The 14,788-nt window shown below is 43.5% G+C and overlaps 1 protein-coding gene across 1 annotated transcript in view; it reads left to right on the top strand.

Annotated features, from left to right (window-relative positions):
* Positions 1–14,788, top strand: part of PLCB2 (phospholipase C beta 2) — a 1,211,696-nt gene that overhangs the window by 789,788 nt on the left and 407,120 nt on the right. The window contains exon 16 of the mRNA XM_069637528.1: positions 14,445–14,529. Within this exon, the coding sequence (XP_069493629.1) occupies positions 14,445–14,529 (85 nt within the window). The remainder of the gene's footprint in view (positions 1–14,444; positions 14,530–14,788) is intronic.

The raw sequence follows: 14,788 nt of genomic DNA, 5'->3' as shown, positions 1-14,788 counted from the left end.
TCTTCCCTCCTTTGACAGGAGATAGCCTAAATAGGCGACCTCCTGACAACAATATTGAAATTTTTTAAGCGAAGCATTGTGACCATGCTTAGCTAGATGAATAAGTAATAACACAGTGCCCTCCTTATAGGCACTCTCAGAGTCAGCAGCTAGAAGCAAATCGTCAACGTACTGAAGGAAAGTGCAGGTAGAGGGCAATTCAAGGGTATCAAGTTGTTCTTTCAAAGCCCTACTGTAAATACTAGGACTCTCTGTGTACCCTTGAGGTGCACGAGTAAATGTAAAGGAGCGTCCCCCTAATGTGAACACGAACAAATATCTACTATCCTTGTGTATAGGAATACTAAAGAACGCATTATTTAAGTCCACAACACTAAAGTAAGTAGCTGTAGCTGGAATCATGGTTAGGATTGTCGTTACATCAGGCACAATTGGAAATTGTGGTGCCACAACTTTATTAATGGCACGTAAATCAATTATAAAATGGAATGGAATTACATTATCGCCTTTCTTGTACACAGGTAAAATCGGACTATTACACAAACTTCCTGAAATTTCTTCAATCACCCCGCAATGCACAAAATCGGAAACATTACATTTCAAAGCTTGCTCGCCCCCAACCAAAATCTTATACTGGGGAATGCGTGGCAGCTGAATTCTATGTTTCAAAACTATTTTGACAGGCTCAATCTGTAAAACACAGACATCATTGTCGTCGACAGCCCACAAGCTCTCTGGTACATCAATGAATTCTGGAGGCAAAGGTCTAGTCAAAAATTGCGAGGCAGAAAATTGCTGTGGTGAAATCGTAAAGTGCACTTCATCAGAAGAACAATAAATCACTGCATTAAATTTTTTTAACAAATTCAACCCCAGCAAGTTCTCTCCGCAATCCAAAGTCAACAGAAATGGACACTGGTCCGTAAAGGGACCCAAAGAAATAGGCACTGGCCTAGAAACCGGACAAACAACTGGTGTACCAGAAAACCCTACAGAAACATTGGTTTGCCTGACAGTGGAATGTTTGGAACCCGCGAATGGTCAATGGAACACTTCTGTGCTCCAGTGTCTATTAAGAACTGATGTTTCCTATTTCCCACCACCATTTCGAAGTAGGGACCTTTCTGATTGACGGGAATAGGTGAGGTTCCAAACCCTGCTTCGGGCAATCCTAACGACACAGAATATCATCAAAAGGAAGCTCTTCAGATAAATATGCAGTGGAAGGATGATCAAATATGTTCCTGGTGTCCACACTCAGAGTCTGATTGTCCTGCGAAAAAGGTTGCTGAGGGTCCTGTGTAAACTGACCTCTACCAGGGCCCCCTACGCCCGGGCGACCTCTGGATCGCCTACCCATATTACCAAATGTATTATTCGACCTTTGTTGAAGGACGGGGCATTGTGCCCGCCAATGACCCTCTCGACGACAATAAGCGCACTGGTTAATGTTCACAGGACCCAAGGGCACATTCCTCTGTGGGACATACTGACCTCTAACCTGAGAACTACCCCCTCTGTGGCCCCTAACAATTTGCTGCAATAGCACTTTAGTTTTTAAATCGCCTTTTCGTTTTTCAATCCTATCTTTTTCATTATTGACACGGTTCTCATAGTACTGAGCCATGTGCAGTACTTCTGATTGTGATTTCGCCTGCCAAGCGCTCTCAGAAGACATAATTTGTGACTGGATGTCAGGCAGCAATCCACGTACAAATTTGTCCACAAATAATCTTTTCCCAGACTCTGTGCCTAAGTCTTGTCCACTGAAATCCAAGAATACCTGTTTGAACCGATTAAAGAACTCGGTAGCACCTTCAGACTTTCCCTGGACACAGGCCGTAAGCTTGTCCCAAATAATTCTCTTTCCGGGAATCATGGTTTTGAATTTAGCAATGATTCTATCAGGCAGAGTTAATATCACCTGTTGCAGTCTTTCGCCAGCTGGCCTTTCCCCATCGAGTCTAGTTATATTCACCCATGTATCTCCCAACCTGGGTACGTCGTCAATAGTTCTAACTTGTTTCCATAAATCTACGGGCAGGAGTACAGGAAACAACAAATCAATGTCACCTAAGGTGAACACTGAGGACTGCAAAACGGATTCTATCTCTTTATAGAACCCTGTCGGATTTTTCCTAATATCAGGAATAGATTGCCTAATAGTATTCACTTCCTGTCTTGAGAACGGGACGTGAACGAACTGCGATACATAATGTGCGGGAATGTTCACAGCAACTATATTCCGTGCAGCATCGGCCGCAACCTCAACCTTCGAACAAATGTTGGAGGAACCTCTCTCATAGGCAACTGAGAAATAGGTGACTCCGAACACTTACTAAGCAACAGAGCCAAGTCGAGCGCTAAAGCAGTCGAAGAAGTGTCAAGTGAAAAAGCTCTCTTATAAATGCTCAATAACTCTGTGGGACAACTAATCTTCCTTTTTACACACTCATCCTGCAGGTACTCTACCATTACCTGTATCACTTTCTTCTGCATTTCTAGCGTATATTGACTATATGTGTCATATACCTCAACTGGAGTTATCGATATGTCTGAAATCCATCTAATCGCGTCTTTCTTACAAATTCGCATTTCCTCTGATATCGGTTTACGACACGGAAGGAACCGTTTCTGTACATACATATTTTCTTCTTCATCATCCTCATTCTGTAACTTTTCTAACTCCTTTCTATACCCAAATAACCTCTCGACATGCTCATTCACCTTCTCCACAGTGTCTCTAAAAAGCGCTAGAGTATTTAGATCCCTTAACCCTTGCGGAACATCTGCATTATTTAATCTTCCCCACATTATACATAACTGAATCCCTAAACCTTCAATAAAAACATTTTTCTCAGGAAAATTATCCGTATTACAAAGTGTGGCAAAAACGCTAGCTTGATCATCCTTCTCCATACAATGCTTAGCCCATGGAATTAACTCACGTTTCTTCTCCGGCGGCACAGTATTGCGAGTGACAACCTTTGTTCCTGTACCTCGATCGATTACAAGCGGCTCAGGACCACTTGGAAGAGAGGGAGCAGGCAAATTCGATGGAGGTACTATAACTGGTGCGACAAAAAGAGGCGGAGGAGCAGGTGGAGGGACAAAAACCGGAGGAATAGGAACAGCAGGTTGAGCAGGAAGAGCAGGAATAACAGCAGGAAGAGGTACAGCAGCGGGAAGAGGCCTTCGTTCATTTAATATTTTGTCAAACTCAATATAAACTCATTAGAAATATGAAGATCTTTAGAAGGATAGATTTTCTGAATTCCAAGTGAGAAAGCCCTATCCATATTTTTAGTCACCTCAGACTGTTTGTCTTGGTCATATAACAACACTTTTTCAGCGTTCGTTTTATGACGGCGTGCATGTTTCTCTCTACCTTTAAGTTGTTGCAACGCTTCTTTTTTCCAATTCTGCAAAACATCAAATGCTACAGGTCTAGCCTTTTTCTTTAACAAGACTGACTCCAAATATTCAATACGAGGGATCTCAAAACTACCATTGATTGGCCACTGAAGTTCGGAGGCATGTCTGGTTTGTCTGTGCCAAATATCATTAAATACTATACTTCCAATGCTATACTTACAGTACATAGTACATGCCGGCGACCCCTCCTGTGGTGCGGGACGGCTAAATTCCAAAGATTGTCTATCACTGCGGAATAATGCCCTAAAGCAGGTAGACAATTTCCCAGGCATATCTCAAATTCTTGGTGTTACCTGGTCAATAATTGTGTCTGCAGATACAATGCGCCAAAATTCGAATTGTCAGAGTTAAATTAAGAATCGGGTCATGACTCACCTGACCAAACCTAAGGTGGACCGATCGGTACTTCAAAGAATCTTACCTAACTAATCTTACCTCGTGTATGGTGATTTCGGCAAATCTGCCCACCTCGATAAGTGGACCCTCGTCAAGATGCCGTCTCGGACCACACGCTTATCGTCCAAGGATCGGGTCATGCAGCGCTGCTGAAGTGTCGCGTCTCGTTCAGGGGGCCCCTTATGTCACACCGTCCGATCCCGGTCCGATAGCGTGTGTCAACCTTCAACAATCCGTCATCAATCTTGAGGGTCCCTATTCGGCGCCAACTGTGAAAACGGAAATAAAATATCGAGGCTGAGTACCCCAAAAGGAAATACACCAAACACGGGTTACAAAGGAACATACAAGTTACAAAAACAGAGCAAAATCAGATAGCTATCGGCCCTCAGTACAACACAACGAACTCCAGCGTGGTTCAGTGTGTTCAGTGAGAGACGCTGTACATTAGAATGCATTAGCTTTTTATACATTTGGTGGGCGCGATGTCCAGCCCCACTTTGGGTTAATATTACTTTTAATACATATCCGATCTTGGGTTCGTGCCAAGTCTCAAACAACCGCATATAACTGGTTTGCCTTTAATACATGCATCAAAAAGCCTATGCAATAACTGTGTATTCTAAAGTTTTCCATGCAGGCCTTCTTAAACATTAATACAATGTAGTTAAACAGATGTTCTTCGTTCAGTATTTGAATACATTGTCTCAACATATGCTTGTGGATTAGTTTCATTGCACGAGTAATCCTTCTACACATAGGTCAACGAAGGACAAGGTCTCAGTTCACGACCTCAACAAGTGGCCTGCAGGCAAATTACACATTAGCTATGTACAGAGGTCAAGACGGTCATGTTCTATTGTGCAATGACATTGTCCACCATTTTAGCTCACAGGGTGACTTTTACACAACGAATCCTAAAATGGCGGTTTGACCTAAAATGGCGGCTTACATGGATTTAAGGTCAGGACCTTGCAACACAGAATTCTTTCGCAAGTGACTTTCGAGCAGCTTGGCGTAGGCCAATATTAATATATTTATTACAATAGGAGGCACAATATACTTTCTCTTTCGTCATTTCCTCTGTTACATGTTCAAAAGATATCAATTCCTTGAGTTTCTCTTCCTTCCAACACAACTGATAATAAATGTTCAAAAGGAAAATGCACAACTCCAGCGCAAATGTTCCAGAAGGATAGAGTTCCTTGCTCCAGAGGGTGAGTCCCTTCCCCTGGGTTTCGCTTCCCTCTGTTGTATATTCAAAAACAACTTGGTTATTTATCTTTTACCTTGCGGCGATACCTGATATACTCCCCAGCCAGGTTTTCCATCCTCTTTTCTCTGGTTTTACACAGCCTTTGGCTTGTCCTGATATGTCGTTCTGTGGTGATGTATTTCTGATGCATTGTTCAAATTGTCCTTGCCTGGATTTCTTATTCACACTTGTAACTGCCTGGTATGTTCTCTTGCCAGGGTTTTCAAGTAACCGACTGGGATACTCTCCTGCCAGGGCTTTCTTGAACAAACTTGCAACTGCCTGGTATACTCCTTCCCGGGATTTCTTAAACACTCTTGCAACTGCCTGGTATACTCTCCTGCCAGGGCTTTCTTGAACACATTTGCAACTGCCTGGTATATTCTCTTGCCAGAGCTTTCTTGAACACACTTATGACTGCCAGGTATGTATCTCTTGCCAGAGTTTTCTTATGCACGCTTACAACTACCTGGTATACTCGCTTACCAGGGCTTCCTCATAAATACACTTGCAGCTTTACTGTGTCAAGTTACTCTCCTGTTAGGGGATTTCTCCTGTGGGCCCTGCACACACTTTCAATCATGATGTCTTCCTGATTTTGCGGTACTGAATACTGAATCTGCCTGGTATACTATCCTGCCAGGGCTTTTCTTACGTGTGCATTGCATACACCCACAGACTGGTATGTCTTTTACTTCTCTCTGGCTTTCGATTTAACAAAATGGCAACTGGCTTTGTCACTATTAAATACTTTGTTTGCCATTTTAATGTTTATTTGCATGCAGCATTGCTGTCTGTACGCCCTGGTATCCCTGTTTCTCTCTCATGGACTCACCGGCTCTTGCTGGCATGTTTCCTTCTTTCTGTGGCAAACTGGTGACAGGCGATCAGTGTCTCTTCTTGTCTCGTTGCTTTCGCTGTTCGGTTTCTCTGCCTGGTGCGGTCCACGCTGGGCTCTTCTGCTCCCAATCAGGCAAGCAGTCTTGCTCAACATCTGCAAATGCCCAAGAGCCCTGGATTAGCTTCTGTTATTCCTGCAACCTGTCTTTCTTTCGCGGACGACCTTCCTCGTCTGCTTCTTTGAGCTGGATAGCTTCACAACAGCTCCTGCAGCCCTATGGTCTCCTGGTTCCAACCGAGAGACACAGTCTTCTCCTTCAGCAACAGCTCCCTACCGTCAGCTGTGGCCGTTGTTTAAATTTCCCGGCTACAGGAATGTGCACCGAACAACTAGAGTGCAGCCTGTACTCTTGTTTTTTTCTGGTCTGCATTACTTTACTCCTCTTTCTCATCGCATTATCCTTGTAGTTATGGGAATGGTAGTCCATTCCTGATGTTTTGCATAGAAAGTCTGGGGAAGTGTTCTTTAAGGGCAAGTCAACTCTGAGTGATTTTTAGGTAGAGGTTGGGAGAGTATTTTCAAGAGACTTCCATACAGTTTTTGAGGAAAGATCTTCCGTGTTCTTCCTAAATGGATGAGGTGAGGTGTAACAATATTCCATTTAGGCATGGGGTATGGATGGGGTATCCTCAATAGTGGAAGGGGAATACCATGCCTTGTCAGATGGTGCCTTGCTAGTTCCCTTGGGGTTGTCTCCCCCATGTGATCATTCATCATATAGCCAGCTCCAGGGTCAGGATCAGGTAGCGGCTGATGTCCCCTGGGCACATGGGGAGAATATACCACCGGGATAGAAGTGATGACTCCATTGAATTTATCACATAACTCTATTTCTGTGGTTAAGCAAATTCTTATGTTTCTCTGGTTAAGCTCAACCTGCTCAAACTGAAAATGAGGCCAGATTAATTCAGAACCTAACCCCTTTATGCATAAAGCGTTTGATAGCACATTGCAAAGTTCAAATGAAGTGCATTAGCAAAAAACAGAAAGGTCAAAGGCTAAGGGTGTATGCTCGAAAGCATTAGCTCTACATTTGAAAATGTATTGTTTGTGCCACAAGAAGACTCAATTTTGAAAAGCCACAGTAAATATATAAGCAATTGGTACATGGTCAAAGAAAGGCAAATTCGAGCTGGCCGGCCTGGCAACTGTACCAAGCTGGATGGTGAAAAGAGAATTTGTGCAAGGCAACAGCCAGGTTTTGTGCTAGTGTTATTCTTAGTGAATAAATGGTACACAGACATTGGTATATTTGTGCAAATGAAGACATAAACAGGTGTTTAATGATAGTGTTACAACTTGTTTTGAAGATGGCAACAGCTTTCATACTGTTTATAATGCTGAATTGTAAATTGTTGTATTTTATTTCTGTTTGCCACATGACCAAGATAGCGAACACCTGGATGTATGTATTCAGACACATATGTCAATAAATTGCTTGTTTACTTCACTCTATGTCGATTTGATGTTAAAGACAGCAAACAGTTGTCTGAGTTATGGATCTCTCAATCATATATTTATTTCCTGGATTTATGTCATGTCTCCCAGTGTGCTCAGAAATAAGTGAGGATGAAAAGCACATTCATGGTCACCGTAAAGTAGCCAGGACAGATGTACGGATATGTAGATTGCAGGGCTAAAAGCACAGTCTTTCCAGCGGCTGGGTGCACGGGCTGAATGCTGGAGAGGTGGCTATGCAAACAAATGACTAAACCCGTGCCACACTTTCTTCACGTAACCCTTGAACTCAGGGGCCGAAATTGAGATTGGATAAGCAGGAGCTAAAACCAACTCCTGGGTTTACAGCATTAACCAGTGACCAGGCAATACCACTGGAGAAACAGAATCTGGTGCATAGCGATTTTAAAATCTAACTTCTGCATAAGATGCAAGCTTTGCATTTTGTTGCTTATTTAATAATAATAATTTGGCATTTATATAGCGCTACAAACCCTCAGGTATCTGAGCGCTGCTCATTATTACCCACGGTGTGTGGTACGCATTTATTGACCTCGGAAGGATGAAACGCTGAGTTTGGCGCTGCCGGGATTCAAACCTGCGTTGGCAGGCTCTGCACAGATGTCAAAGGGAGCGCTCTACTCGCTCTGCCACTTGACCGGCACTTATGACCCATCATGCTTTAATTGTCATATAAGTATGTTGTAATGTTTATTTATAGTTTGTTCCAAATAAACAGAGTTAAATTCAAATAGGTGTGTTTGTTCGGCACAAGTTGACCCAGGGAGCCAAAAGTGACTCCTCGTAGCTGTTGGTGTCAAGCTAGCCAGGCTCTTCTAGGCTACAAGCAGGAGCTAAATGACTCCCAGCTCCCCTCAATTTCGAACCCTGCTTGAACTGAGCGGACCATTTTGAATAGATTTAGATCCAGCGACTCGGGAGGAGACTTGTCTCACAAAGTACCTGGCTTTCATTGGATGCAAGACCTAATTAAGGTTTTGGGTCAGTGTATATGATCATGCAGTTTTACGATGTCCTGGACATAAAAACATAAAACTGTTTCACTTCCAGCACCAACGCACTACAGACAAATTCTTCTTGAGCAAAGCCATGTCCAATCACCCAATCATCCCTTTAGAGTGACTAGGTTTGGAGGTGCCCCCTCAGAAATAGACTCTAATGTGATGTTTTGCTTTTATTTATTTGAAAGGTTTCCTCTCTTCCTAAAACAGCATCCCTTTTGAATCTTTCACACACAATGAACGTTTTTGTAATTAAATAGCCTCTCCTTTTAATCTTCACCTGTCTCTAGCCAATGTTTGCATGCAACACCTTCTTCTCCTTGTTCAAGTCACTGATTTTAAGGGAACATCTCTCACATCCCATAAACAGACTAGGGCCTCATTACACGATAGGCGGTGGACCAAGGTGCTATTAGCACCTTGGTCCATGCCGGTAAAATACCGGCACCACCTTGGAGGAAAGGGGAATTACCTCCCTATTCCAAGGTTGGCGGGGCGGTAATTCCCCCTTCCCCCATTGCCCTTCCCCATTGCCATTTTTGCCCCATAGGGCATAATGGGAATGGGGAAGGTGCTAATTACGGTACCGCAAATTGCGGTACTGTAATTAGCACCCTGGTCCCTTTGCGGGTTGGTTTTTAACGCCTGCTAAAAAGCAGGCGTTAAAGTACCAACCCGCAAAGGGACCTCGTAATCAGGCGGTAAGGGTTAACGTCACCGGTACCATTACCGGTGACCGTTAACCCTTACCGCCTTCCGTGTAATGAGGCCCTATTACTCCATATTACGGCATTGTATATAAAATCTGCACATAAATCCTTCAAAAAAGAAACATTTATTTTTGCTCCTCAATTTTCATTCCTGCAGTGGGCCCATGCTCACATTACATTTTATTTTTCCTTGTTATAGAAAATATCCTAAAGATATCAAGAAAACAACGTACTATGTACTACTGTACACCTTCTGGAGTAATATCCAGTTCTTAAGCTCTCAGAGCATGGTATATCAGTCAGTTTGTGACATCAATCCAGTGAATTCAGGACAGTTCAGATTGCCTTTGAAATACTGTTTATTCATCATCCTCCTGAAAAAGGGAGTCAAGGATCTTACACCAGTTTGACAAATACAGCAAAGTAAAGGGAAAGGGTATATCAGTGTTCAAAACCATGCAAGGAATTAGACTTTTTATATAAAGTACAGTCCCCAATCCTAAAGAACATGCTGCAGCCCTTACTCGTCTCGATGCTTAATTATTCTCTTTTGCAGGTGTGCCTTCCCCAGTGTGGCAGTAGACAGCTGACAGTGTGGGGCAAACTGAGAGTTAGATCCTCTGAAGGATTTCTTTAATGATATGCCTATTCTCCCTTAGTTTAGTGCTCACCTCTAGCTTTTCATTTTAGTCATAGTGCAGGGTCAGAAAACTGTACAGTGCTTCAGAGTTAAGTAGCCCATGAGTTGCAATGGTCAAAGAAACAATGTTGTCCTCAAAAAGGTTATTTAAAGTTCTGATTAGGTGGCAGAATTGGGATCACAAGTTGCTTTAAGGACTGAGGTGTCATTGTGTCATTGAGTTCATGGTTGAGCACAGTAGTCAAGGCTTGGAGCCCCAATTATCAGAAACATTTGGTTGTTGCAGTTCGGAGTAAACTGAGATTGTGAAATCTGTTGCAGATCCACATCTTGCAAGAGGACACACAAACTCAATATAGTAATGGACACTTTGCAGGTTAGAACATGATTCCATAATGATTTTTGTGAGTTTGGAACTTGCTAAACTATTAAACAGGGTGAAAAAAGCGTTTTTTTTGGAAACAGCATAATTGTTAGGGAAAATTCTCATAAATGTGCTAATTTCATTCACCTTAGAGACCCCCAGACACTTTGCTGGATTTTGAGGACTTAATGTTTTACCTGGAAAGAGTGTGAGCCTTTTTTCCCACTCTTTCATTTATTATGATGTGTGTTTTACTCTTGTGTTCTTTGATTATGGAGTTTTAAGATAACTCCATAGGCATCTTTTCATGTGTGTTACACAGCGCCCTCAGTGCAGTGACACAGGAATGTCTTTTTAGACTTCCTAAAGGTTTAAATACCTTCTCTGGGATAAACTACTGCTTCCCAGAGAATGTAAAGTTAAATTGACTTTACTAGTCTTTTTAAATTCCTAGACCCAGCACACACTATCTTCCTATAGAGTGCTGGAGGGGTTACCTAGTATCCCCTGTGTCTAGAAACTCATGTAGAAGTGAAATGCTACCCTTTGCTATCGAAATGGCTGGTGGCAGTGGTTTTACAAGGAACTACCATGATTTTTCCTGACCGCGAACACGGGTAGCTAAAAATCGTGGGAGCCATGTTTTTCAAGATGGCGCCTTAAGCCCCTTTGTTGAAACAGGTCCCGGTCTTCTTTTTTCGCCATTTCTTTTTGGAAAGGTCCTTCTAGAGTGTGTCTCTGCGTGCCAAACTAGGCTGGGTCCCTTTGTTTCTATGCCTTTGGCGGGCTTCAGGACTGAAGACCGCCTCTGGCGTCTGAGTGTCTGGGGTGGGCAGGAAGTGAGGGAGGTGCCCGAAACTCCCTGTGGTTAGTCTCCTAGGAGACCCAAATGCACTCTGTTCTGATTGGCTGGCTGACTGACAGGCAAGGACAGCCACCCTGCTGGGTGAGTGGAAGCTAGGCTGGCATGAAAGGGAGAAAACTGCTTAAAAGGCAAGTCTCTTGGTTTGGAAAGCAGAGTCGACCACTGGAACGAAATAACCGAAGACGAGCTGGAAGAGGACGGCTGCTGCAACTCCTGGACCGTTGGATTGCCCGGTGAAGCCCTGCTGCAGGTCCGAATTGCCAAGTTCATCTTGACAGAGAAGCCCCTTCAAGGACAACTTCTTCCTTTTAGTTGGTGGGACCAATCAACTCGTAAGCCACCTGTATACCATTCTCAGAGCTGGTTAGGATTAACCAGGGGGAAAAACGCCAGCTTGTGTGCTTGATGACACCTACTCGAACTGAAGGGACTCCATTTTGTCCGCGTTTTTCAAAAGATCCCATGCAGTGCAGGAGTCCCCCAACATCCTCCCTGTTGTCCCCACGTATGAGGTCCAGGAACAGTGATATCTGCAGGAACTGCCAGGAACCAATGTCTTCTGCTGTATCTTGTTCTTCATATTAAGGTACTGTGCCAACCCGATTGAGAGAACTTACCTCTCGGGGTGAAATTTCATGGAATTTTCCCAACTTGCAGGCCTAATCAGAATGTGACCCAACATATGATTCTTTTTCGTACAAACTACTTCTGAGAACATTGGCAAAGACTTTACCGTTTACTTCAAGAACTGCTCTTTCCTATCCAGGACACTAGCCCATTGACTTTGGCCTAGGACTATTGAACTGAATCGAGTCCTCTAGTGAACTAAATCTATTTGCACTGCCCAAGAAAGTATTTGTGATCTATTCTGCTAACGTGTGCCTTTTACTCCCATTGAAAGTAACTGAAATGCCATTTTGCTCCTATTTCAGGGGAGCCTAATTTGTTCAGAAACTTATTGGTTTGGTATTGAAGTGTGTTTGTGTATAATGTTAAGTTGCCTCCTTCTAGTGAATGTTTTCTAAATGATTGTGTAATAAATTAATAAGTGTTTTACCAAAAAACCTTGAGTGTAAGTGTCTACTTGAACCACTGTGATTGTAAGACCTCTGTGTAACCTCCTTTTACTGCTCACATTCCCTCTTGAGATAAGCCTGGATGACCAGCTCGCTACCATACACTGTGTAGTACAGACTTATACCAAAGGTTGGTTTTGCTTACACTTGTAGTCCTAATTCTATGTGGTGGTCCCAGAGGGTACTGCATGTAATTCTGCCTAACAATAATCTATTATATTTTGCTAACATTTGCACATTCATACCACAGGCATTAGAAACAATAAACGTATATTCAGATATAAAGATATGTGGCTTAAACCAAAAACACAATATTGCTTTTACACACTTTTATTTACAATGTATTCAATTAACTAATTTCTACCAGTTGTATATAGACCTGTTCCCTCACACTAACTTGTAGTGGCACTGAGGCCTCTGTAGAGAAAATGAGAGAGAGAGAGAAAGTGGGAGAAAGAGAGAAGGGGAGATAGGGAAAGAGAGAGAGGGTCAGAGCAGAGAGAGAGAGTGTGTGTGCTGTGGTCCCTTTTATCAGGGACAGGTGTAAATAGAAAGGCTTGTTAGTACCACCAATGAGGTTTACATATTGCTCCCACTAGCAAGGGTGTGCCCAAAATGAGACTCTATGGATGAGTGCTGCTATTGTAGGGACTGTGGGAGGACATTAAAGTGCAGTGAACATTTTTTTCTAAGGACTTAAGGGCCTCATCACGAGTTTGGCGGTAACCCTTAAATATGGAGGTAGCACTATTACCGCTGCATTTAAGGGTCCGCCAAATCACGGCTTCGGCTGATTTCCCCCCAGCTGTTAGCTGGGGGGAAATCCGCTGAAATTTCGCGCTCTTACCGCCGGCGGGAAATCCGCCGGCGGTAATAGCGTGAAATTTCCCCATTGAGCCCAATGGGGAATGGGGAATTCCCGAATGGGCTCAATAGGGAATGGGCAAAACCCGTTCCTCCAAACCCGTGATCCGGCGCTATTAGCGCCGGGGGGTTCAGCGGTAGGGCTATTAGCGTTACCGCCCAACTCGTGATAAGGCCCATTTTAGGGAACATGTTCACTAGACTAGGCACATTTTTCTAAGATGTCAAAATGCATCCAGTAGATGCACACTTTGCCACTGAAATTGGTTTATACTGTAGCAGAAATGCTTTATCTTTACCATCTGAGGACATTTACTCTCCGGGAAGTATATACTGTGAGTAGTGAACTCAATGGAAATAGGGTAATATAAGTCATTTTGAAACAGCTGAAATAAAGCTGGGTTATCTGGTATCCAGTGATAATAGAGAATACAACTACAGAGAATGCTGTAACAGAGAAACAAAAATAGAGAAAATAACATCGAACATTTTAAAAAATAGTTGTTGGTTAAAGGGGGTAAAGTGGGGGGGAATGGGGTTGGGGCTGGTTTAAGCGCATAGAGAAACAGGGATTGGGGGGCACACAAAAAACCAAAAATACCAATATGTTTTCACTGTTAATGCTATCACTGAATACGCATTCTCTGATATGTATCCTCTGTAATCACATAAAAGTGGGTTATCTATCAATGGCCCTCATTACGAGTTTGGCGGCAACCATGCCGCTATTGGTGGCATGGCTGCTGCCGAAATCACGTTGGGGTCCGGGTCCTCGGAATGAGGACTTACCGGTCCATTCTGAGTTTGGAAGGCCCGGTAATTCCTCCCTCCAAGGACCCGGGCCCGGACCTTCCCCATTCCCATTTCAGCCCCCATAGGGCTGAATGGGAATGGGAGAGGGAGCAAACAACGGGCCATTACGAGATGGCTCGTTGTTTGCTCCTTCTTCCCCTCGCGGGACCCGGTAAGCATGCCTGGTTTTCCCAGGTGTGCTTACCGTGTCCCGCGAGGGGAACTCGTAATGCGGCGGTACGGAGTGAACGGCGCTGGCACCTTTTACGGCGCCGTTCACTCCGTACCGCCAGGGTCGTAATGAGGCCCAATGACTGTAGGTGTGGGAAACAAATCAATTATAATCTATGGATTGCCCAATGCATGCTTGACCAATCCCAGCCACTGTTATCAATAGACACCCATGAGAAGCAAGCAAAGAACCACAACCAAAGGAAATGGCCTAAACTGAGTCACTTGGTATCTGTAGCATGCTCAGAATGTGACAGAGACCTATTGAGCTCGATGCTACCTATTGGGTCCACCACAAGTAGTTGACAGGGGGGTTTCTTGAATATGTGCGATTGGGATTTAGTTAATTGCTTGGCTTCACTTACTTTATTTGAATGACGATTCTTTAATATGTTGATTCTCTCTCTGTTTGTATTTCCTTCTCACTGCTTCCAGAGAAGAACCGAAGCTTTGTCATCTCGTCTTTTGTTGAAACCAAGGCTTATGATCTGCTGACCAAGTTCCCGGTGCAGTTTGTTGAGTATCCTTTTTCATTGTGTTTGTTTAAATGCGCCAGCAGGATCTGCCACCTTTGGCTCTCCAGATGTTTGGACTATGACTCCTGTCACCCCTCACCATTTACTATGCTGGCTAGGGCTGATGGGAGTTGGAGCCCAAAACATCTGGAGTGCCGGAGGTTGTAGATCCTGACTAATCTAAGCAAAACTGTTTATTAAAATAGGATTTCACTAATCAATAGGTACTTTTGTGAAGACATCAGTTTTCTTTAATGGAGCTCA

Source organism: Ambystoma mexicanum, chromosome 14, assembly GCF_040938575.1.
Source record: "Ambystoma mexicanum isolate Mex_15411 chromosome 14, UKY_AmexF1_1, whole genome shotgun sequence".
NCBI classification, from domain to species: Eukaryota; Metazoa; Chordata; class Amphibia; order Caudata; family Ambystomatidae; genus Ambystoma; species Ambystoma mexicanum.
The sequence above is the reverse complement of the archived record's forward strand: the minus strand, read 5'-3'. Positions and strand labels throughout refer to the sequence as shown.